Source organism: Salvelinus alpinus, chromosome 2 (assembly GCF_045679555.1).
Source record: "Salvelinus alpinus chromosome 2, SLU_Salpinus.1, whole genome shotgun sequence".
Taxonomy (NCBI): Eukaryota; Metazoa; Chordata; class Actinopteri; order Salmoniformes; family Salmonidae; genus Salvelinus; species Salvelinus alpinus.
Genome location: NC_092087.1, coordinates 26779155 through 26803877, shown reverse-complemented (window position 1 = coordinate 26803877; position 24723 = coordinate 26779155). Strand labels below are relative to the sequence as shown.

The 24723-nt window shown below is 43.3% G+C and overlaps 1 protein-coding gene across 5 annotated transcripts in view; it reads right to left on the bottom strand.

Annotated features, from left to right (window-relative positions):
• LOC139557610 (calcium-dependent secretion activator 1-like) overlaps positions 1–24723 on the bottom strand; it is a 150920-nt gene that overhangs the window by 116246 nt on the left and 9951 nt on the right. For all 5 annotated transcript variants that reach the window (XM_071372679.1, XM_071372646.1, XM_071372663.1 and 2 more), the window contains exons 3-4: positions 3946–4059; positions 2087–2419 (exon numbers count right to left, since the gene is read on the bottom strand). In XM_071372679.1, coding sequence (XP_071228780.1) covers positions 2087–2419; positions 3946–4059 — 447 coding nt within the window. The remainder of the gene's footprint in view (positions 1–2086; positions 2420–3945; positions 4060–24723) is intronic.

Genomic DNA, 24723 nt, shown 5'->3' with positions numbered 1-24723 from the left:
CTTCACTATCAGTATAAGCAATTTGGCAGTATGCCCAGAACATTGCTTTGAGAACCGAAAGGGGTATCTCAATTTCAAGGTATCAGCTTGGAGAGAAGAAGCCTTGTTAGGTATTGGTCGGTCACATGCATGAACCAAACGCTAATAATGAATAATGAATAATGTAAATCATGCAAATATAACTTGTCTGTGTAAGCAGTATATAAGAGAAATAACGGGACTGCACCAGCAGAGCTCCCGACCGATGTGTACTATGGTTCATTAAGTTTATTGGAACCTCTCCAGCTTGCTGATAATAAAGAATGATTCATTGAGTACTGACATCAGGTGTCCCTGGTGGTAATTTCCATGACAGCCTCATAATATGAAATAAAACATTCAGATTTCAAACAATTAAGTGTGATTTCAAAATGCATACTGCCTCTACCTCACATTGTAAAGTGGTGGGTGATGCGCTGATATCCTGGTGCCTACACTTGAATGGTGAATGGGAGGTGCACTTCAATGACTAGTTGAGAAATAAAAATAGTTATTTTTAATCGTGCACCAAAACTGTTAGCATTTAGAATAGTTATGCAATGAATGGGCTTATAAAAGCACACGTTTTACTCCAGCAGCAACCAGCTGAGGAGCTGCAGGAGAAATCTGTGCGCGTGTGATAGTTGTGTTGGATAAAAAACATACATGATGACTAATGAAAATACACACAGGCCAATTTAATTCCACTAAATTATGCAAATTACTTATAGACTGATAAGCATGACGGTCAAATGTATTTACATCAACTGGTATTCAATGAATAAAAAGCGTTATTGTTTTTACAGGTCATTTTGGCAGGCAATAGTTTTATTTATCAACCTTTTGGGGTTTTTTATCGGCCAAAAGCCGGCTATTGACGTCTAATGGAAACCCTGGTGTGTGTATGTGTGTGCGCGTGTGTGCCAGAGATTGAATGTGTAGTGGGTGTTGATATTGACAGTAAATGTGTCTTTAAACTATGGCAGAAGAAAACTAAATCATATTCTTGAAAAGAGGGCAAAGAAAAGAGTAGGGGGTAATAGGTAGGCAATTCCATTCGCAACAAAATTGCACAATGTCAGAACTAATTCCATGTAACACACAGCAGGTCTGTGCAGATTTATCGTTAGCACATCCTACTATGTCTCTGCCAAAGGATGAGTCACTAGCAGTGCTAATGTTCATGGGCTGGCTCTGCCTTTCCACTGGAGCCTGGGCGTGGACCGGGCACATTACTGAATGAAGCAGTGGCAGAAAAGTAATTTCAATCTTGGCCTGGATTACAATGATACACAGGTCTTAATAATAGAATGGCTAGGCCTACACACATACTGTATGGCCAGCATTGTGTGTGTGTGTGTGTGTGGCACCTGAATGGTTAATCCCGGACAGACAAAAGGCTTGATGATGACTTGAGACATGCTAAAGGGCTCACTACACCTTCCATTGAACCCAGTATGACTGGTATGTGGACCCCCTCTTTAAAAGCCACTATCACCTTATTATTCTGGCGGCCTTCTCAGCCACCCTCTCCATTCAACAATGATCAATAGCTATCCATTCCATTCGCTATGATTACAATATGATTGCAGTTAGCAGGTGTATTGAGTCACTTCCAGCCATCACCCACTTTCCTTGTGACACAGTACCTTGGTACTCACACTCATCTATTGTTCTACTTCCACACCACCCACTCTCTCTCTCCATCTCACAATTGTCATATTTCCTTTGCAGTATTCATTCCTCTTTCCTGCTTGGATCGAAGGTTAAAGGTCCAAAAGAGTATTAAATTCCACACTGAAAGCTGTGCTTTCCTGTGACAGGTGACAATTCATCTAATAACCCTGAAAGGCTTTCACGGCACACTTTTACCATTTCAACCCATTGGAACTTAACGAGAAGCAAGCCTGAAGTTAAAGCATTAAAGGGTTGAAAGAGTGACACTGCAGCTCAAGTCAACTATCAGACCGGGAGAAAGGAGTGAAACTGACAAATCACCACCAGGTAAAGTGTTAGTGTTTTAAGACAAATGTCTAGTAAAGAACATGACATGAAGCTCTTATCTCACCTGGCAGGCGTTGTAGAGGAGCTGGTGCTCAAACTTCTTGATGCCCAGGATGGACTGGAACATCTCGTAGAGCTGGTCCTTACTGAGGATGAGCTCTGAGGCTGCGCTGGCAGTCATCCGTTGCTGGTGCTTCCTGGGGTCCTCCTCTCCACGGTAGATGGTGTCAAACTTGGCCATCCAGGAGCTGAGCACAGTCTCTTTACTCAGACCGTCGATCTCGGGCAGGCTGCGGACACGCTTCTCAATGTGCTTCTTGAAGACCTCCCGCGAGTCACTGGCCGAGCAGCCTCCGCTCTGGACCATCCGGCACACACGGTCACTTTTCAAAAATATCTGTTGTCACGGTCGAGAGCAGAAAGAGGGCGTTAAGCATGTGGATTAAACATTACAGGGCAGGAGGAACATACAGGAGGACGAGCATACAGCGTGGTTGAGAGGTTAGGATAAATTCAATTTTAACTCAATTCCTGAATGGGAAATTATCCATTATTTTCTATGAGACATTCTCCCATGCAGCTGTGTACAGTAGCCCTGGTAGCAGGCTGACACGTCTTTGCTTCTGGAGGGACATGAAATGAAGACGCAGCTGCAAAAGAGGGTTTCTGAAGTACTGCTTCTCTCTTTGAGGCTTTGCTGCAGCTTCATGACGAAGGTGCAGAGGGAAATAAATGATTGTAGTTTCAATTCAATCTGACATTGTATTGCTTCTCTGTTTAATTCCATCTGCACATATATAAGTTTTCACAATCCCCACAAAGCAATTTTCCATGCCAAGGGTTGTGGGTTAGAGAAAGAGAGAGACAGAGAGAGAGAAAGACCCAAATGACTGCCTGACTCAGATGTTGGCCCTCTCTCTATGTTGCAACCTCCTTATGGCTCACAGTGACAGACTCTCTGTTCCCAATCAGTGCCTAACCCAGGGCGAAGACAGAAGGCCACAGCTCTGAGCCTGGATGGACACACAGATACACAGACATTTATCACTCTGTCTGGAGCCAACTTTGGACACTTGACTTGTTCTGCAACAACAGCAGTGCTCTTAGTGGGCCAAAAAGAAGGGAACATTGCACAAATGGGAGTGTTAAATACAGAAACTGCTGATATAGAAAATAGAATTGAAATGTTGTCTACACATTGTCACTTTCACGTACAGTAGCATTACCCTGAGTTCTGCCAACAAAGAGCACCCTAGGTGTCTCTACTCCAGTCTCCAGAGCAGGTGGGGATGAGGGGAGTGTGTAAGAATCCAGAACTCAGACAGTAATACCATTATGCTTTAATTAAATTGGAAAACTGGCTTTAGCTTTTTCAATTCACTCATTTGGGTTTATTAAAGTGCCACATTGATTAATTCTACTGGCAGAGTAAATCCTCTTTTCGCTCAATACATTTTCTTGTCTCCTTTTCTCTAACTTTTAGGAAGGTTTGCAAGTTTGTTCTGAACCTCATCCTTCTGTGATTTCAGAGTGAAGGTGGGCTAATTGGATGGGATGGATAGTCAGACTCAAAGCTAAGGGCACATAAATTCAGGTTAGCACCTCACATAGCTGCTGTCTGGACTGAATATTTCAGAGGCCTATTTTGGGAAGTCCAATTCATTTGAATCTGTCAGATGCAGGATGAGAACATTAATAAGACTGCCTGGAGGAAGCAGCCTGTCTGTGAGTTCCACATCACTTACCAGACCAAAGGTGAGTCATCTCCTCAAATATCCAGACGGACTGGTCCGTCCGCGGAGGACCATTTAAAACAACAGGATAATCATTACGGAATAAAAATCAACATAAAAGACAACATACACTTAACATACTCCCATACAGACCTAAAATAAAACACAAACACACAGAGTTGGGCCTCACGTCATAGTAGCTTTGGACTGCATTGATAAAGGCCTCGTCTGCCACTATCTGGGTGTCACCACTTAGGAAGGCCTGGAAACGCTCCTTCACTGTCTGTAGCTGCTGCTTACTGATCTGAGAGAGGAGACAGACAGGAGAAAGTCAATATAGAGAGAAACACAACAGAGTGATAGGAATCATCTTAACATCAAGTTCTCATATTATATTACTTTACTTCATACAATTCTATTGTCACAGTCCCCTTATAAAATAAACAACTTTATATAAATGTTGAACAGAAAAGTACTTCTAAGTGTCTCTCTTCCCTTACACAAAATCTTCTTCAAAATTCAAAAGGCATTTGCACATCCGAGCTATCTTTGTTACGGGTGCATGGTAACAATTTAAAAAGTTGTTAGAATATTATAAACCCACACACTGCTCTTGCTAGTATCACTGCTCTTTATTAAGCTTTATGTATCATCCTCAAGGCCATCGTCAGAGCTTTTGTGAGGGTTTATAATTTGCACCCTTATGTAGACATTGCTCCACCCACATCCATTCAATGCATTAAATGGGGTTGGAGTCGAGAGAAAATAAGCAAGTGTTACTAAATATAACAATGTGCATTTCATAAGTATTAAAATAAAGTGTGTACATAAAACGTATTAAACACGTCTGTAAAACCACAATCAGGACATTGACGTATTAAGTAAGCTTTCATAAATCCTTGGGTACAGTGGAAGAAAACTGTCATATTTCAGTGCTAAACTGAAACATTGATTGGTTTAAACCCAGTGTTCTCCTCTAACATCCTCAGCATACAAATCATTTAAATGCCTTATGCAGCCCCTGTCCCAACACTCATATCTAAGTCCTCACATTACCAATTATAGATTTCATGATTCGATCTCATGCCCTTTTTAACATACACATCTCTATTTGCATACTTCACCGAGCGTTTAAGGCAAAAAATGGCCACCTTAGTTGTGAATTACAGCCCTCCCCGAAGTTTTAAAAACTGGGGTCTCCCAGTCTCAGCTGACAATAACAACAGGGATGTTTTTTTGCATTAAAATGAATTAGTGGTGCAATCGCTGTATGGCAAAAAGGCATTATCTCTGATAATGGTACAAACAGATGCACAGTGTTACACTCGCCACACGGCAACAGGACTGATAGGCTATAAATAAATGATGGGGTAATAAAGATGTTCAAAGATAGATAGGAAATTAGTTTGGGCTGATGTTGCCACAGTAATACTGCACTGGGCAATGTATATTGACCTTCTCGAGCTAAATACACAGGCTGGTAGGAGCAGATAGATAAGAGAGCAGGTCTAACTGGGAGGATAGAGAAAGGCTGCATTTACACAGGCAGTCCTATTCTGATCTTTGCCCAATTATTGGCAAAAGAGCTGATCTGATTGGTCGAAAGACCAATCAGTGGAAAAGACCAGAATTGGGCTGTCTGTATAAGTGATGTGGCAGAGACGAGATGACACGAGTCAGTATAGTCATAATGAAACTTTTATGCAGACCAAGGTCCTATCTTTGATGTAGGCTAGTGACTATAACCCAATGGCGTCAGATAAATTAAGCACTTGTTTTACAATAACACACTGGTCCATCAAATCAGTAATTTATCAAAGTCTTTATCACACACTCACAACATGTTGAGGGGAGGGTAGCCAACCATTCTGCCATCATTTTGCCAAGGAACACGATACTGTTCTTAATTCAAATGTATTATCAATGCTCCCTTCATGTGGTCTCTCTCCTTTGTCCTCTACACATTTTCTTTCAGCCTTTGATATCTGAGAGAAGTGAAACACTAATGTCTAAAGACACGCCTACCAACCCACCCCTGGACCTCCTCCCCATCTGTCCCATCCCACCGCTGCCCCAAGTTACTGTTACCGTGGTCACCATGTCACAGACAACTCCACAAAGCCCTGTAGTAATTACCCTGAATGGGGTCAAGGTTCAGAGTTCAACATGACCTTTCCATTACCAGCCTCTCTGTCGAGGACTAAGCTGAAACCCTGATATTATCAGTGGTCAGGGTAATGATTATAGCACAGATTATAGCTATGGAAGTGACATTTATCCTTATTTATCAACCATCCAATATATAGAGAAACTAAACAATTTTCGGAGATCTAGTGAGCTCCACTCAACCATCATCAGCTGTGGATCTTCACCCTACCCAGCCCCATTCACCTCTCTGCCAAGTACTGATAAATAACCCATGTTTGGGTGAGAGGGATGTCTCAGCAGACCAGCTGGGCCACAGGGTATGATGAAGACTGAACGCCAGCCAAACCTCTCACCTCCAGATGCCTACCACAATCAGACCCATGTGATTAATCAGCAGTGGAGCAGATGGAGTGGGCATCGTGTCTGGGGTGAACTACAGTACCACAGACTCTCAGAGATGTGACCTAAGTAGCACAGCAGAGAACTTCACAATACCTCAAGTCATCCATCCATCCTGGAACACTCTCTCTTCCTCTCACACCTCTAACTGGTCTCCATCCCTCCCTTTAAACACTCTACTCAATCCATCCACTTACACGCTGGTGTGAGTGTATGGAGGAAGATCAGCCAGCCCTTAGTTTTATAGACCCTGTATGAGGCCACAACACAGACCAGATTCTGATATTACTGCCGCAGTTGATCCGGTTGTTGGGCAGCTGTCCTTCAGTCTCATTCTCTCCCTATATGCACCGGACTGTGGGTTAAACCGTCTGTAGGACCAGTAATTCCCAAAAAATGCTTCATCCACTCTAGCTTTGCTGTGAGCACACCAAGGAGAGCAGTTGGAGGTCAGCCTACCTTCTGGGAGGTCAGTCTACCTTCTGGGAGGTCAGCCTACCTTCTGAGAGGTCAGCCTACCTTCTGAGAGGTCAGCCTACCTTCTGAGAGGTCAGCCTACCTTCTGAGAGGTCAGCCTACCTTCTGGGAGGTCAGCCTACCTTCTGGGAGGTCAGCCTACCTTCTGAGAGGTCAGCCTACCTTCTGAGAGGTCAGCCTACCTTCTGAGAGGTCAGCCTACCTTCTGGGAGGTCAGCCTACCTTCTGAGAGGTCAGCCTACCTTCTGGGAGGTCAGCCTACCTTCTGGGAGGTCAGCCTACCTTCTGGGAGGTCAGCCTACCTTCTGGGAGGTCAGCCTACCTTCTGAGAGGTCAGCCTACCTTCTGAGAGATCAGTCTACCTTCTGAGAGGTCAGTCTACCTTCTGAGAGGTCAGTCTACCTTCTGAGAGGTCAGCCTACCTTCTGGGAGATCAGCCTACCTTCTGAGAGGTCAGCCTACCTTCTGAGAGGTCAGCCTACCTTCTGGGAGGTCAGCCTACCTTCTGGGAGATCAGCCTACCTTCTGGGAGATCAGCCTACCTTCTGGGAGGTCAGCCTACCTTCTGGGAGGTCAGCCTACCTTCTGGGTGGTCAGCCTACCTTCTGGGAGGTCAGCCTACCTTCTGAGAGGTCAGCCTACCTTCTGAGAGGTCAGCCTACCTTATGAGAGGTCAGCCTACCTTCTGGGAGGTCAGCCTACCTTCTGGGAGGTCAGCCTACCTTCTGGGAGGTCAGCCTACCTTCTGAGAGGTCAGCCTACCTTCTGGGAGGTCAGCCTACCTTCTGGGAGGTCAGCCTACCTTCTGGGAGATCAGCCTACCTTCTGGGAGATCAGCCTACCTTCTGGGAGATCAGCCTACCTTCTGGGAGATCAGCCTACCTTCTGAGAGGTCAGCCTACCTTCTGGGAGGTCAGCCTACCTTCTGGGAGGTCAGCCTACCTTCTGAGAGGTCAGCCTACCTTCTGGGAGGCCAAGCATCTTTCTATTTATTTATTTAGCCAGGATAGTCCTGTGGGAATTCACTCTAAGAAGGACAGTACTGGCCTCCCGGGTGGCGCAATGGTCTAGGGCACTGCATCGCAGCGCTAGCTGTGCCACCAGAGACTCTGGGTTCGCGCCCAGGCTCTGTCGCAGCCGGTCGCGACTGGGAGGTCCGTGGGGCGACGCACAATTGGCTTAGCGTCGTCCGGGTTAGGGAGGGTTTGGTCGGTAGGGATTTCCTTGTCTCATCGCGCACCAGCGACTCCTGTGGCGGGCCGGGCGCAGTGCGCGCTAACCAAGGTCGCCAGGTGCACGGTGTTTCCTCCGACACATTGGTGCGGCTGGCTTCCGGGTTGTGTTAAGAAGCAGTGCGGCTGGTTGGGTTGTGTTTCGGAGGACGCATGGCTTTCGACCTTCGTCTCTCCCGAGCCCGTACGGGAGTTGTAGATAGTAAGATAGTAACTACTAACAATTGGATACCACGAAATTGGGGAGAAGAAATTGGGGAGAAAAAAAGGACAGTACTGTATGGAAACTGTATATACAGACCATTATAGTGCCTAGTCTCACCCGGCCTTGGTACGAGTGAGAAAGTGAGATTTTTCTGAGAGTAGACAATGTCATGGTATCTCTATATACTTGAACAGGAAGTGTCAGAATTGCCTATGTTCCAAATTACAATTAAGGAAAAGGAAGATACACATCCACAGAATTAACATGACTGCTGCTAAGCGTAGTCTGTAGTCAAGCCACTTTTTTTGTAATTTAGCAGACGCTCTTATCGCAACTTACAGTAGTGAGTGCATACATTTTCATAATTTTTTTCTGTACCGGTCCTCGTGGGAATAGTCCAATACATTGACAGTAATCAGGGGAAATCTGTACTGCCAGGGCTGGGGGTTGGGGTAGAGGGATAGGGTAGCTGGCGTGGGGAGGGGCAGATGTGCATGCAGCTTTAGGAAATGACGTGAGATAGTTGCTACAGTATGTCCAAACACACTTTAATAAATCCCTGTCCTCGACTCCTGACTCCAAATCCCACAGATTTGAGAGGACTGGATTTGGCAGAATCTGAGAGCAAGTATTTTCTCCATATGGCCTTCACCTATCTAGTGCTTTCAGATCTGGGTTTACTATGGGAATTGTCAGTGTATTTGGAACATAGGCAATTATGACACTCCCTGTTCAAGTGTATAGAGATACCATGTCATTGTCTACTCTCAGATAAATCTCACTTACTCACTCGTACCAATGCCGGGTGAGACTAGACGCTATAATGGTCTGTGTATACAGTTTCCATACAGTACTGTCCTTTTCAGAATTAATTCCCACAGGACTCTTATGTGCCTAACAAAGCATTGAATTGTATTTGTTTACATTAGAATCCATCAAACATGGGCCTAGATTTACTAAGCGCGTGCACCTGTGCCATGTTCACTAGCCCCCTTTTTTATTGCATCTTTATTACTTTGAGTCTGTCCTTAAATTAAATGACCTGCTATGTCTGTACAAGAAACAAGGCACATGCCTGTGTGTAATTATTTATAATATGTTTAAGATTGGCACTCTGACAATGTTAGGATTGATTGCTTTTTACATCCCAGATGCAAAATAAAATATAATGATAGAGATATTGTGGATAGACTACGTAAATAAATGTGTGTGTCTGTGTAATATGATATCCTCATCCTAAGACAGAGAGGAAAAGCCTTTAGGGTTCTCTATAGATGCCTGTCTGACAGAGGCAGGCCAGCCATGGCAGCACTCCAGAAACTACACACACCAACACACTAATACAGTAATACCAGGGAATTACTAAGGAGAAGGTCAGTGTTCTGACTGGGGTTTGGCACACTGAGTCAGTAGTTACACTTGCCTTTTCTGCCAGCGTTTTAGTGATGAACAGACACAAAGCAAACAGGCACACTCCAAACATTGGAGGACCAGGAAGAGAACACTCCATATTCCAATCACTTTGGTACAGCATAATGTATGTGTATGAGATCATGTTGCTATGACATTTTACTCTGTGTCCTTCCATTAGATTAACAGCAAAGTCATAATTCTAGAAATCTTTTACATTAAAATATATATTCTTAAGTAATTTAGTCATGTTTTCCCAGCTCAAGCAGCTCAGACTGTGTTTCACTTACAGATAGACACCAGTGGTTCAACAAGGTAACTTAGTCTCTATTCTACTCATTGACTCAAGTCCTCTCCCGTGTTTTACTGCGTCCACTCCACTTAATTCATAGCGCAGTACCGGCCCTAAGCCCCCGAGCTAGCAAGCATCAGGCTGGGGGTTTATGTAATGCAACACTTTAATGCCATGAATCTAATCATCTCTGGCACAGGATGGAATATTCCCTCGAAATATTGTTTTACCGAGCCAGCTGGCCACAAACAATGCTGACTCCTGAAAAGGCATGCTCTTTACAGGGTCATGGAGCAATACATTGTGTGTATAGTAGGAGACTGTGTTATGAATGTTTTGTACAAACATGTTGCACATACTTCAATGCAGATTAAGTCATGCGTTTTTTCAGTGTGCATGTTCACACACCACGTGTATGTGTGTGTTTGTTTGTTTCATTCATTATGTTTGTAAGAGTGTAAGCATGGTCTGTATGCCTGTGCCTGGCACGTGCCTTGTATCTCGTAAGTGAGCGTGTCCTGTGTATGCATTGGTGTTCATCTAACGATACAGTATCTACATTTCCTGCCATGATTAGTACCCTGAGCGTGACCAGAAGACGGGAGACAGTGCTCACATACCCAGAAGCCCACTGTGCGTGGGTTGTGACGTGTGGGTAGTGACGGACGGACCCCCAGTGATACAGAGTCCCCGTTAGTGGTGTGTGTGCGTGTGTTTGCATATGAGGGCATGTGTGTGTGCGAATGTGTGTGTATGCATGCATACGAGCATATTGTGTGTGTGTCTGAGGTAAAGTCCTCTTTTCATGTCCCCCGGGGCGCCGTGCTGTGTTTACCCCCACACAGGGAGCTCTGTGTGGGGGTGGACACATCACAAAGATCCCTGGTCCTCCAGGAAACTGGACCTCTGCTGATAATTCCCTCGACTGTCATCTTAGACATGAATCTCTATTTCTCTCCTTATAGTATCACAGCTTTTCACAGCTCTATTACTCTGTTCTCTGCAATGATCATTGCCACAGCTTAATGTCTCTGTTGCCTATAGAACTACCTTTGGCACTCAGACAGGCTCTAGCTTACAATCTTTAAGACACATGCATTTTCTCACAAACAAGAACATACACTCTACGGCAGTGGTCACCAACCAGTCGATCGCATTCCTAGTCGAACATTTCTGTAAAAAACAAAAAAAACAATGAGCCTTGTGTTCCTGCTTTTTTAATTTGTCTTGCGGTTTTGGCGGCAGGTGCACCCGATTCAGCTGCCTTGCGTGCCGGGCTGGCGACGTGTTCCCATTTTGAACCATTTCATATGTCTGACGTTGAGAGGCGGACCCTCAGTCTGCTGCTCTCTCCCTCTGCTGAGACTGACCATCAGATGCAGGCTGCGTCAGCCCAGTAAAATAAAAAAAGCTAATGATTTTAATTTATGCTCACTCAGCTGTGCCTCACAAGTAATACAACAACTGATCTATGACTGGTGTGATCATATAAGCTTACCTCAAATGTTGAAATATAATTTTAAATGGTCTGAGAAAAACAACAATGCATTGGCAGGGCAATTCAAGCAAAGCCAATATGCAGTGATAATGTATTGGGCCTATAGCATACTGCACAAACCTCATTACTACAGTACTGTTTTTAATAGGTTAAATGTTGCATAGGCTTTTAAGTAATGTAACAAATAAAATAAAAAAACGGAACGGTAGATCTCGGCTTGCATTCTGACTCCGAAAGTGATCTTGACTCAAAAAAGGTTGGTGACTACTCTACGGGGTGCAATTCCTTATAATACCAAGTATTGTAGCTACCTCTTTACCAAATCTCCCTCTCTCCTTGATATTCATTGTACTACAGTGGTGCCAGGCCTTCTGTACGGAATGGCATCTGTTGTAATGAATCTCGGTTGGCGCTGACACCCTGGGTTAACTAGATGTGTGAGCGAGAGAGACACAGAGTGAGGAACAGGGTGAAAGAGGGAGAGAGGGGAAAGCAGTGGACGTGTCAGCTTAGTGTCAGTGGAGGCCATCTTTATGCCTGCCATGTGTGAGCTGCAAACACATAACTCAGTCACGTGTGTTCACGCTGCAACATACTTCCCCTATTATACACTATAGGATGCTGTTTCTGCAGCCACTATGGCTACCCACTGGGAGAACTGGGAAGGGGAAAGGGGGGAGATGATGTAGCCACTGTGTTTCTGTGTTCAGTTTTTCTGTCAAAGCAGATGCCACATCTGTTGATGAATTCTCTCTCTCTCATTAATTAGTGTTTTGGCAGTTGATGAGGTCTGAAATAGCTCTGGATCATTCACAAGGGGGTCTACCATCACAAGTCAAGGAATATATCTCCCTAATCACCATCACGTGAAAAGCAATCACCATTCAGCTTCCAAAGAGGTGTCTTTAATGTGTGACTACTTAGCATATTGGTCAGGAAAACAGTCCCAGAGAAGAGAGATGGCAGCAGAAGGAGGGCGGGCAATCTATCTCCCCCTCCCGCTCCCTCCTCCTATCTCTCTCACAAATACACCACTCTAACGTACGTAAACACACATCACACTCTCCTCTTATAGAGGTCATGGCACAAAGATAGGCTCTCCCTGGCAGTTACATAATGGCCGTAACACATCAAATAGATTGTGTAATCCCAGATTACTGACAGCCCACACAGGACAGCTAACGTGCTCATCTGTGCGCCTGCTAACACGCACACACACACGCACGCGGGGGAACGTGAATGCTCAGCTGCAACATGGCATTGTGTTGCTTTAAGGGACATGCACTCACACAAGCACAAAAGAAGGGAAGACACACAGACATGTCTCCTCCCCCACTCTCGTTTACTTGCCTTTTTGCAAGGAAGTTGCTTTTTTTTTAAAGAAACCTTTGTCACAAATGTTTGTTTTTGACAAAGAAACTAAAAAAGAAAAGACAGACCAACAAGCTACTGTACAAAAGATGTGCAAGGGAGTATTCAACCACATCTCTGAAATAAAATGATAGCTGAAGAAAGAGTTTTGAATTGTAGATATTATAGGTCTGGAGCTAACATGCCAGTCACTTGCCAGTGCCACTGCTGTAGGGCAATGCTTCCGGCATTTCCATCTGAAAGGACCGATGAGCACCAACATGTGAAGTCTACAGAAGCATGTCAAATTGGGTATCAAATGAAAGCTACGAGTATATGTTTGAGAAATTAAGGCATTAGGAATAAGCAAAGGCTTTGATTTTGGTCAAACAGATGGAAAAGGGGTCTTAGAAAACATCTACCAGAAAAAGTCTTAAAAAGGTATTAGAAATACATCAAAACACAATACTGTTGAAGTAAAGACCCTGCCAACTAATATCAACACTTACATTTAGTCTGACAAATGATTTGCCTTCTGTAAGTTTAAGAAACATTTCCTTGTGCCTTGTAATTCCGTTACCAAAAACACAAAAACATATCTTTCAGATAGTTTATAATTTCTCTCCCTCCTGAGGGAGGATAATTAAAGTTCACAGCTGTAACAAGTAAAGGTAGACCTACCAATTATTTAATGTGTTTACTAATATCAAGATTGTTTATGAATGAATAAGTGATTAAAACTCATGAATTACAGAAAAAGCTGTAACGGATTTACTGCAATGGGAAATCATAGCAGTCACAAACCACAGTTGGGTCAACTGCTACTGTCCTCCCTTCCACTGGCATACTGTTATGTTCAGCTGATAAATTTTTTTCTCTCATCTGGTGGTCAAAGCAAGAGTGTGAAATCAGTCTGGAAAACCTGTGCGTGTGTGTGTGTGTCTGTCTCTCTCTCTCCCGCTCTCTCTTCCCCGGCTCTTACTGACACCTATCACTAACCCTCTTTCCATTTACTTTAACAAGCATCCTAACCCACTGAGCACAGACCAACACCAGACGTTGAAAAGTAGCTGAACTTTGGTCAGTCCGCCCTGGCCAGACAAAATCTGAACCAATCATAGACATCTATGTTTCACAAGTTTGCAAAGCACAGTAGAGTTCAGTACAGTAGCGTACAGTACAGTAAAGAAAGGTAGAGTACAGTACTGTACTGTGCTGTGCTGTCCAAACTTGTGAAACATAGGCATCTATGATTGGTTCAGATTTGGTCTGGTTCGGACAAAACAAATGTGGATTTGTTTGGGGGCGGAGCTCTTTACAATAATAGCCAGTCTGTAGAATAATACCCAAATGTGCAAAAGATGGATATTGCATATTTCTACCTTTGTGTACCTATTCAGGATACATCACCATGAAGAGAATGGTATTCATATCCATAATGATGCATTTCTGTATAGTACAGATTAGGGACCCATGATGTAATTCTGTTACCATAACTCCGTTACCAGATGTAAATCCACTTCACCTACTGTAGTTCAATATCCAAAATAATTTTTTTTTAACTCAAGATGCAATGTCATAGCTGACACCCATTCTTTCTGTAGACATCGTTGAATCTTCATTTGGAGCAGATACTGTACCGTTTTTGAAAAAGTGGTTGCATAAAAACTGAGGCAGATTTGACCATAATTCTGTTACCAAACTTCGCATCTTCCAGTAAATGTGTTTGACTTTTTTTTGTGTAAATTGCTCAAAGTAGTCCTTGTGCATACAATTGTATGGTTTGTTAAACTTTGAAATCAATGGTTTTTGTTTGGCATATATTTTAAAGTGAAAAATCTGAGTCAATGGTGGAGGTGTTGCCATTCAGGTTATCAGTCAACCTATCAAGTAATTCACAAACAGCACAGGAATGAAATCATCCACATGTATTGATCACATCTTTCTTTACTAATGCTGCAGAAATCTGCTCTAAAGAAGTATCCAAATCCATCGGATGTACTGATCATAATTTTTTGAGAATTACACAAATATTAATTTTCACAAAGTCTGCTGCCAATTTGCATATACTCCAGAATGTTATGAAGAGTGATCAGATGAATTGCAATTAAATGCAAAGTTCCTCTTTGCCATGCAAATGAACTGAATCCCCAAGAAACATTTCCACTGCCACAAAAAGGACCAGCTGACATCATGTCAGGGATTCTCTCGTTAACACAGGTGTGAGTGTTGACGAGGACAAGGCTGTAGATCACTCTGTCATGCTGATTGAGTTCGATTAACAGACTGGAAGCTTCAAAAGGAGGGTGGTGCTTGGAATCATTGATCTTCCTCTGTCATCCATGGTTACCTGCAAGGAAACACGTGCCGTCATCATTGCTTTGCACAAAAAGGGTTTCACAGGCAAGGATATTGCTGCCAGTAAGATTGCACCTAAATCAACCATTTATCGGATCATCAAGAACTTCCAGGAAAGCGGTTCAATTGTTGTGAAGAAGGCTTCAGAGCGCCCAAGAAAGTCCAGCAAGCGCCAGGACCGTCTCCTAACGTTGATTCAGCTGCGGGATCGGGGCACCACCAATACAGAGCTTATTCAGGAATGGCAGCAAGCAGGTGAGAGTGCATCTGCATGCACAGTGAGGCGAAGACTTTTGGAGGATGGCCTGGTGTCAAGAAGGGCAGCAAAGAAGCCACTTCTCTCCAGGAAAAACATCAGGGACAGACTGATATTCAGCGTTACCATCAGTCCTGTGTCATGCCAACAGTAAAGCATCCTGAGACCATTCATGTGTGGGGTTGCTTTTCAGCCAAGGGAGTGGGCTCACTCGCAATTTTGCCTAAGAACAGAGCCATGAATAAAGAATGGTACCAACACATCCTCCGAGAACAAATTCTCCCAACCATCCAGAAACAGTTTGGTGACGAACAATGCCTTTTCCAGCATGATGGAGCATCTTGCCATAAGGCAAAAGTGATAACTAAGTGGCTCGGGGAACAAAACATCGATATTTTGGGTCCATGGCCAGGAAACTTCCCATACCTTAATCACATTGAGAACTTGTGGTCAATCATCAAGAGGCAGGTGGACAAACAAAAACCCACAAATTCTGACAAACTCCAAGCATTGATTATGCAAGAATGGGCTGCCATCAGTCAGGATGTGGCCCAGAAGTTAATTGACAGCATGCCAGGGCGGATTGCAGAGGTCTTGAAAAAAAAAAGGGTCAACACTGCAAATATTGACTTTTTGCATCAACTTCATGTAATTGTCAATAAAAGCCTTTGACACTTATGAAATGCTTGTAATTATACTTCAGTATTCCATAGTTAACATCTGACAAAAATATCTAAAGACACTGAGGCAGCAGACTTTGTGAAAATTAATATTTGTGTCATTCTCAAAACTTTTGGCCACGACTGTAGTAGCCATATCTAGGAAAAGTTCCAAAGGCTGGGCATAATATAGTGTATAAGAGGTCATACAATACGTTTTGTAGTGATTCCTATGTTGAAGATATTGTGGTGAAGAATATTGTGGTGTGTAATGAGGAGCAACCAGATGCTGCACTTGACATGTTTATGAAATTGCTTTTCCAGTTACTAACTGCACTATAAAACAAAGATAAATTATATGAAGAAAGATAGATAAAAGTTTTGGAGTACCTTAAATTGCATTTCTGGCAAAATGGTGAACTCGGCTCTATCATTGGCAAGATTAGCTAATTTAGGCATGACATGCCAACAACACATTCTGAACGTATATACATCCATGCATAACTGACCAAATGATGAAAGACTATTGTAATTTTGAATTCCATAAAAAATATATATTGTTGTCTAGCAACAATGACAAGCCACCTGGGTCTGACAACTTGGATGGAAATGACTGAGGATGATAGCGCACGATATTGCCACTCCTATTTGCCATATCTTCAATCTAAGCCTACAGGAAAGTGTGTGTCCTCAGGCCTGGAGGGAAGCCAAAGTCATTCTACTACCCAAGAAGAGCTCAAACAGCCGACCAATCAGCCTGTTACCAACCCTTAGTAAACTTTTGGAAAAACATTGACTAGATACAATGCTATTTCACAGTAAACAAATGAACAATAGATTTTCAGTACGCTTGTATGGAAGGGCATTCAACTTGAACAGCACTTACACAAATGACTGATGATTGGCTGAGAGAAATTAATAAAAAGATTGCGGGAGCTGCATTTTTTGAATTCAGTTCAGCTTTTGACATTATCGATCATAATCTGCTGCTGGAAAAACGTATGTGTTATGGCTTCACATCCCCTGCTACATTGTGGAGAGCGTTAGCCTCTCCAACATAATCCAGGGAGAGTCAGGCATTCCCCAGGGCAGCGGTCTAGGACCCTTACTTTTTTCAAGCTTTACTAATGAGTAAAGCATGTGTGTCTATGTTTGCTGATTACTCAACACTATACAAGTCAGCTACCACAGCAAGTGAAATCACTGCAACACTTAAAGAGCTGCAGTCAGTTTCAGAATGGGTGGTAATAAATAAGTTAGTACTAAATATTTAAAAAACTAAAAGCATTGTATTTGGGACAAATCATTCACTAACCCTGAATCTCAACTAAATATTGTAATGAATAATGTGGAAATTGAGCAAGTTGAGGAGACTAAATTGCTTGGAGTAACCGTGGATTGTAAACTGTCATAGTCAAAACATACTGTACTAATACAACAGTAGCTAAGATGGGGAGAAGTCTGTCCATAAAAAGCGCTGCTCTGCCTTCTTAACAACACTATCGTCAAGGCAGGTCCTACAGGCTCTAGTTTTGTCGCACCTGGATACTGCCACAAAGAGGGACTTAGGAAAATTACAATTGGCCAAGAACAGGGCAGCATTGCTTGCCCTTAAATGTAGAGGAGAGATTGACTTCATCAATACTTGTATTTGTAAGAAGTATTGACATATTGAATGCACCGAGTAGTCTGTTTAAACTACTCGCACACAGCTCAGACATTCATACCCCACAAGACATGCCACCAGAGGTCTCTTCACAGTCCAGAACACACTTTTTGAGGGCCGCACAGTACTACCTAGAGCCATGACTACATGGAAATCTATTCCACATCAAGTAACTCATACAAGCAGTAAAATCAGATTTAAACGGATAAAAATACACCTTCTGGAACAGTGGGGACTGTGAAGAGACGCACACACATGCACAGACACATGCACACACGATAACGTACGCACTATAAACACAGGTACAGTTGGATTTTGTGTTGTAGATATGTGGTAGTAGAGTTGTGGCTTGAGGCACACAATGTGTTGTGAACTCTGTTGTGAAATGTAATGCCCAGATGGCATCCCTAGCCGCGTCCTTAGAGCATGCGAAGACCAGCTCGCTGGTGTATTTACGGGCATATTCAATCTCTCCCTCTCCCAGTCTGCTGTCCCCACATGCTTCAAGATGGCCACCATTGTTCCTGTACCCAAGAAGGCAAAGGTAACTGAACTTAATGACTATCGCCCCGTAGCACTCCCCTCTGTCATCATGTAGTGCTTTGCGAGACTAGTCAAGGATCGTATCACCTCTACCTTACCTGCCACCCTAGACCCACTTGAATTTGCTTACCGCCCCAATAGATCCACAGACAATGCAATTGCAATCACTCTGCACACTGCCCTATCCCATCTGGACAAGAGGAATACCTATGTAAGAATGCTGTTTATTGACTACAGCTCAGCATTCAACACCATACTACCCTCCAAGCTCATCATTAAGCTTGAGGCCCTGGGTCTGAACCCCGCCCTGTGCAACTGGGTCCTGGACTTCCTGACGGGATACCCCCAGGTGGTGAAGGTAGGAAACATGACCTCCACTCCTTTGATCCTCAACACTGGGGCCCCACAAGGGTGCGTGCTCAGCCCCCTCCTATACTCCCTGTTCACCCATGGTTGTGTGGCCAAGCACGCCTCCAACTCAATCATCAACTTTGCAGATGAGACAACAGTAGTAGGCTTAATTACCAATGATGACGAGACAGCCTACACGGAGGAGGTAGGAGCTCTGGGAGTGCGGTGCCTGGAAAATAACCGCTTACTCAACGTCAATAAAACAAAAGGAGATGATCATGGACTTCAGGAAACAGCAGAGAGTGCATCCCCCTATCTACATCGATGGGATAGCAGTGGAGAAGGTGGAAAGCTTCAAGTTCCTTGGCATACACATCACTGACAAACTGAAATAGACCACCCACACAGTGTGGTGAAGAAGGCTTAACAGAGCCTCTTAAACCTCAGGAGGCTGAAGAAATTTGTCTTGTCACCTAAAACCCTCACAAACTTTTACAGATGCACAATTGAAAGCATCCTGTCAGGCTGTATCACTGCCCACAACCGCAAGGCTCTGCAGAGGGTGGTGCGGTCTGCCCAACGCATTACCGGGGGCAAACTACCCGCCCTCCAGGACACCTACAGCACCCGACGTCACAGGAAGGTCAAAAAGATCATCAAGGATAACAACCACCTGAGCCACTGCCTGTTTACCCCGCTATCATCCAGAAGGCAAGGTCAGTACAGGTGCATCAAAGCTGGGACCGAGAGACTGAAAAACAGCTTCTATCTCAAGGCCATCAGACTGTTAAACACCCATCACTAGCACATTAGAGGCTGCTGCCTATAAGCATAGACTAGAAATCACTGGCCACTTTAAGGAATGGAACACTAGTCACTTTAATAATGTTTACATATCTGGCATTACTCATCTCATATGCATATACTGTTTTCTATACTATCTCTTTCACTTAATAATGTGTATATATTTTGCATTACTCATCTCATATGTATGTACCGTATTCTATACTATTCTACTGTATCTTAATCCAGTCCTCTCTAAAATAAAAAATAAAATAAAAATTGCTCGGTCATACGTATATAGTCTTAATTCATTCCTACTTAGATGTGTGTATATGTTGTGTAATTTGTTAGATATTACTGCACTGTCGGCGCTAGAAGCACAAGTATTTCGCTACACCCGCAAAAACATCTGCTAATCACGTGTATGTGACTAATACAATTTGATTTGATTTAATGTAATATAGCTGCTGCCTTGGCTAATAGGGATCCATAATAAATACAAATACAAATTCCATTACCTTGGAATTGCCCTTCCACAATGAGAGCAAATTGCTGCTGAATCGAACAATCATAAAGACTGGGTTGTGGCTAGGAACATTAGATTGGTTTATTCTAGCCAAGCCCTCTGTAGAGGGAACACTTGTAAACATCATTCTAGCTTCTTCCCTTCCTTGAAGTGATCACTGATCTAATGAGATAGGAGTAATCAACGGTTCCACATCATAGCTTTAACCAATCCAGTCTGATCAATGATTACTTTGAGGTAGGGACTGGGAGGCAGGAAGGATGCATTGTAAGTAGTATTGGAACGGGCAACCAGAATACCCACAGCGCCACTCTGTTCACAGCTCTCTTTCTCCAGAGTGCTTTGGGCCAGTGGGGCGTCAATCTATGGTCCATTACCAGTGAGCCATTGCCTCACCCCCAGGTCCAACCCTGCTCTCTCTTGACCATTAGGCGTGGTCTAACACAATAGTCCCCTACTATCCTCAGGTGCTGGTTCTGGGAATGTCCCAAAAATAGCGGTGTTGGAGTGAGTCTCCAAACTATGAGAGACAGTGAAAACGGAACAGATTGCCTACATTAAACAGCTCAAGCCACCTCCACTACCGTAATCCATCTATACAGCGAGACATTGCAGTGTGTAAACACAAGAAACGCCTTCGCAGATAAATCAAGCACCACCAACAGAAAACACATCCTTTGAAAATGGCATTCAAGAATACAAACAACATACAGCATGGAATAGCACGGCACATAGTGTAACATTTTAGAATAATAAAACACAGCTATAAGTCTGCAACATCTGAGCTCGTGGCGGGGGGTTAGGCTAATAACGTGCGCCTTTGGTCTTGACATACCCGTTCTGTGGGTGTCCACCATTACAGCAATAATTGATCAGGCTTTGTGTTCGCGTGTTCACAGTGACTGACTGCACTGATTACTCTTACTACCATGTGTCTGTATAAGTGTATGTGTCCAAGACAGGAAGTGTAGTGCATGTGTGTAGTATGTGTGGGTGCACTGTACGTGTGCGTTGTGTACATGTGTGTGTGCATGCGTTAAATGTGTGTACAGACCCTGGCGAGGATACAGTACTCACGGACTGGCTGCACAGTAGGAAACCTGACATGGCAGCATTAGGTGCTTACACCATGTCATCATGAATTAATCAGGGAACTATTGAACCAGTTTTGCAACACAAAGCTGTTAGAGAGCAAGGAGAACGTGAGCGCCGTGACATTTCCATCGCACGCACACAAAACCATACGCTGGATTTCCATATCACACAAGAGAATGGCCCTGGACTGTGTGTTTACTCACTAAAACATGCTAGGTCTGCCTTTTATGACATAACGCAAAGATTCTGTTCCATTATTGCCTGGTGTATTGTATGCACAATGTACATAAATGAGATATTCTCATATGTTCATGTCAAATACAAGTATAGATTTGATACATTTCTGAAACTCTCATGTACAATACACCACTCACTCGTGGTATCTAAGAAAGCCATAAAAGCCATTATTTCTCTCCAAAAGGATATATTTCATTGCCAATTTTGAAGCAGGACTACTAAATCTGTCCTCTGTATCACTCTTCCATCATTGCAAATTCAAATTCAAATTCATTGCACCTCTCTTTCCCTCCATCAGTACAGGGAGTAACTGAGCATATTTGCATCACAGTTAGCTGTCAATGTAGTGGCGCCTGTGGTAATGCTGAATGAAAATGACCCACCCTTCAGCCCTCGTCTCTGTAGTTTTATTGGTCTAGCTTTGGATGGTGAAGAGATAATAGAACTCATACTGCTGTTTAACAGTCTTTTGTTTCTTGCACGCTGCGTTCCTCTGAACTGTCGGTAAAGTGAAGACTGTTATTTTATCAAATCAATTCTCTGTAATTATTATTACGTGATTAAATTAATCACGTAAATGTAATTAACTAGGAAGTCGGGGCACCAAGGAAAATCTTCAGATTACAAAATTTTCCTAATATAACTCTTCAGATATTTTAATATCTGATCAATTAGTCTTCTAATTAATGAATTATTCTTTACCTCACGTTAGTCTCATTACAAACGTCGGAAATCTGCATGAACCCAGCCTTTACTATGAATCATTCATACATCAATTGTCTTAATAATTTATTTACTAACTAACTAAATAATCACTGGGGAGGTTCCCTAGTGGGCTAAGCGGATATGACGGCTTGGTGGACAAAGGGAAGTGCGTGTGGACTGAAAAGGGCAGGAAAGATAAAAGGAGTCACTACACAGTTGATAATTATATTAATTGAAATGCTAAACCTTTGCACATGAACGCTCACTCATTCGGGAATAATTGCAATCAATATATATTTATGCCCAGTGTGTCGTTGTGATCTCTGTTGGAATCGTCAGTTCTTCTGTTGGAGAGTTCATCTGAGTCTCTCTCTCTCTGTTTCCCTGAAGAGCAAAGTCTTTCATGGTTAGAATGGATAATTCAGAGTACCATTCAGAAATGTTCTCATAGAATAGATGTTTCGGCGGTTGTCGGTCTTCGCATCCCAGTTTGACATAATAATTACTAGTCTGCAGCTAGAAATTATCTAAGATTTGCTCTTATTCTGTAGGGATCGATAGTCTCAGTTTAACCATTTCCCACAGTGTAGCCAATGCTCCACGTGGTATGGTTAGGAATTCAACAACCATTGCACCCTTAGCTTACGCTGAGGTTTTTGTGGTCTGAAGAGGATTTCCTCAGGTTTTATTCATAACAGTAGAAAAGGGCTGTGCCACGACGCCAGATCATGTCTGTGCTCATGGGGACGGGCCAATTACTTCGTTAAAAACTTTAATGTGAAAGACTTGTAATCCCTTTAAAGGTTTAACATCATATTACATAATTTCACAAATAGTTTCATCTTTACTCATTCATTTTATACAATAATTAGACGCAAACCCCATAATTGAGAAATGTACATATTCAGAGATAAAGTTATGCGTGTTTCCTGTTTCCAAATGAAAACACACTTGTCATATCCATCCCTTAAGTGTCCACGGACCATTCCCGCCTTGTGTCAAATCCCCCATTTTGGGGATTTAGGAGTTTGCCACGTGAAATCCTTTGTTCTCTCTATGTGTCTCTTTCTGCATGGCCAGGGGGAGAGTCTCCGCTAGGAATTTACGACCTGAGATAACAGAACCTGGGTGTAGGAGAGAGAGAGAGAGAGAGAGAGAGAGGGATGCCACGATCTATACCCAGAAAGGGCCACGTCATGACACCGAGTAGAGCAACGCAGCAGACTTTCTCTTCAACAAGGCAGTATCCCACTTAACACGAGAGGAGTGGAGATTGTAACTCTGTCCCGTTACCTGTCTCATACGCCTCAGAGTAGGTGGCTGAGTGGAGACAAAGACATATTACTTGTTAAAGCAGACAGAGTAAGTATCCATGGACAAAGGTGTCGGCTCATCAGAGGTGAAAATATTAAAAGGGAGTCCTTGTTGTGTGGAGCCCCGTGTATCTGCTACTCTGACAGATTTGTATCCAAAGCCCTGCCACTCTGGAGGCTCCTGAAGAGAGAATGGAGATGAGGAATAGAATTTGGGGAAAGGAGCAACAGAGAGATGGAAGAGGAAAGTGGATGAGAGAAGCAGGGGTGATGAGCGGTGAAGATAAGCAGAACAAATGGATGGGGGAGATACGCAGAACGCAAGGAAGAGGAGAAGCAGAGGAGAAAAGCAAGTAGAAAAGTGGGGGAATGGTAGAGGAGAAGTAGAGAAGAGTAAAGGAGAGATGGAGTGAAGGAATGGTAGAGGAGGGGAGGAGAGGAGCAGAGGAGAAAAGCAGGGTTGCGGTGCGGTGGTGTTGGACTGGTTTCATCCAGGCCTATGGGGTTGAAAAGAGGACAGATGGCCTGATTGTGCTACTGTACCGCCTCAGCCTCACCTTTGTGTAATAATCTTAGAATGGGGAATAAATAAAAGACAGTAGGGAGCAGGAGGTTGTTACCATACTGCAGCGCCTTCTGCGTTCAACTGTTGCCTGTGTTTTCAACAATTGGTATGGCATACAATATTTTTGAGAAGTGGTTGAAACAACGGAGCTAGTTAACATATTTAATTTTAGATCATTGGCCTTGCCAGGCTCCTGTTTAATTAGAAATCATGTTTTCAGGAAACAGATTTCAAATAATATATCACGATGAAAATCACTACATATCTAAAAAGGCCAAGATGTTTGTTTTGCCCAAGCAATATAGACCCCACTAACACAACAGCTGCTAATTTTCTAATTTTAATAAGTCCACATTTTCACTGTGGTATTTGATGGAAAGTGAGAAAAGGAGTCATATGGACAAGCATCCAGCCGAAACATTGAGTAAAGAACTTGATGACGGATACAATCACTGTCACAGAGGCCGTTGAGGTAGATCGACTGCTGGGAGGAAATTAGCTCCAATTCCAGGCTGAAGGCTCACTGAAAGACAGAGAGAGAGCGGCGAGAGGAAGAGATAGGAAAAGAGAGACAGGAAAGGAGAAGGGTGGGCCTGAGACAGAGAATAGGAGGAAGGGAGGAGATACAATCCGACAGAAAGGAGAGAAGAATACAGGGAATATGAGATCTACATCCATGTGAGAGAATTATGAGAGTGAGAAGACATTGTAATGATAAAGATACACTTTTCTCAGTCTGAGCTAGCCAATCAGGTTCAAGTGATAGTAAAGGCTAAGCCCAAACTCACAATGAGGGAGTCTTCTCTACTGTTGCAATAACATCCACTTATCATCCTGTTACTGAGTGTGTGTGGCCTTAACACAGAGGGACCAATCAAACACACATACTGTTTCAAACTG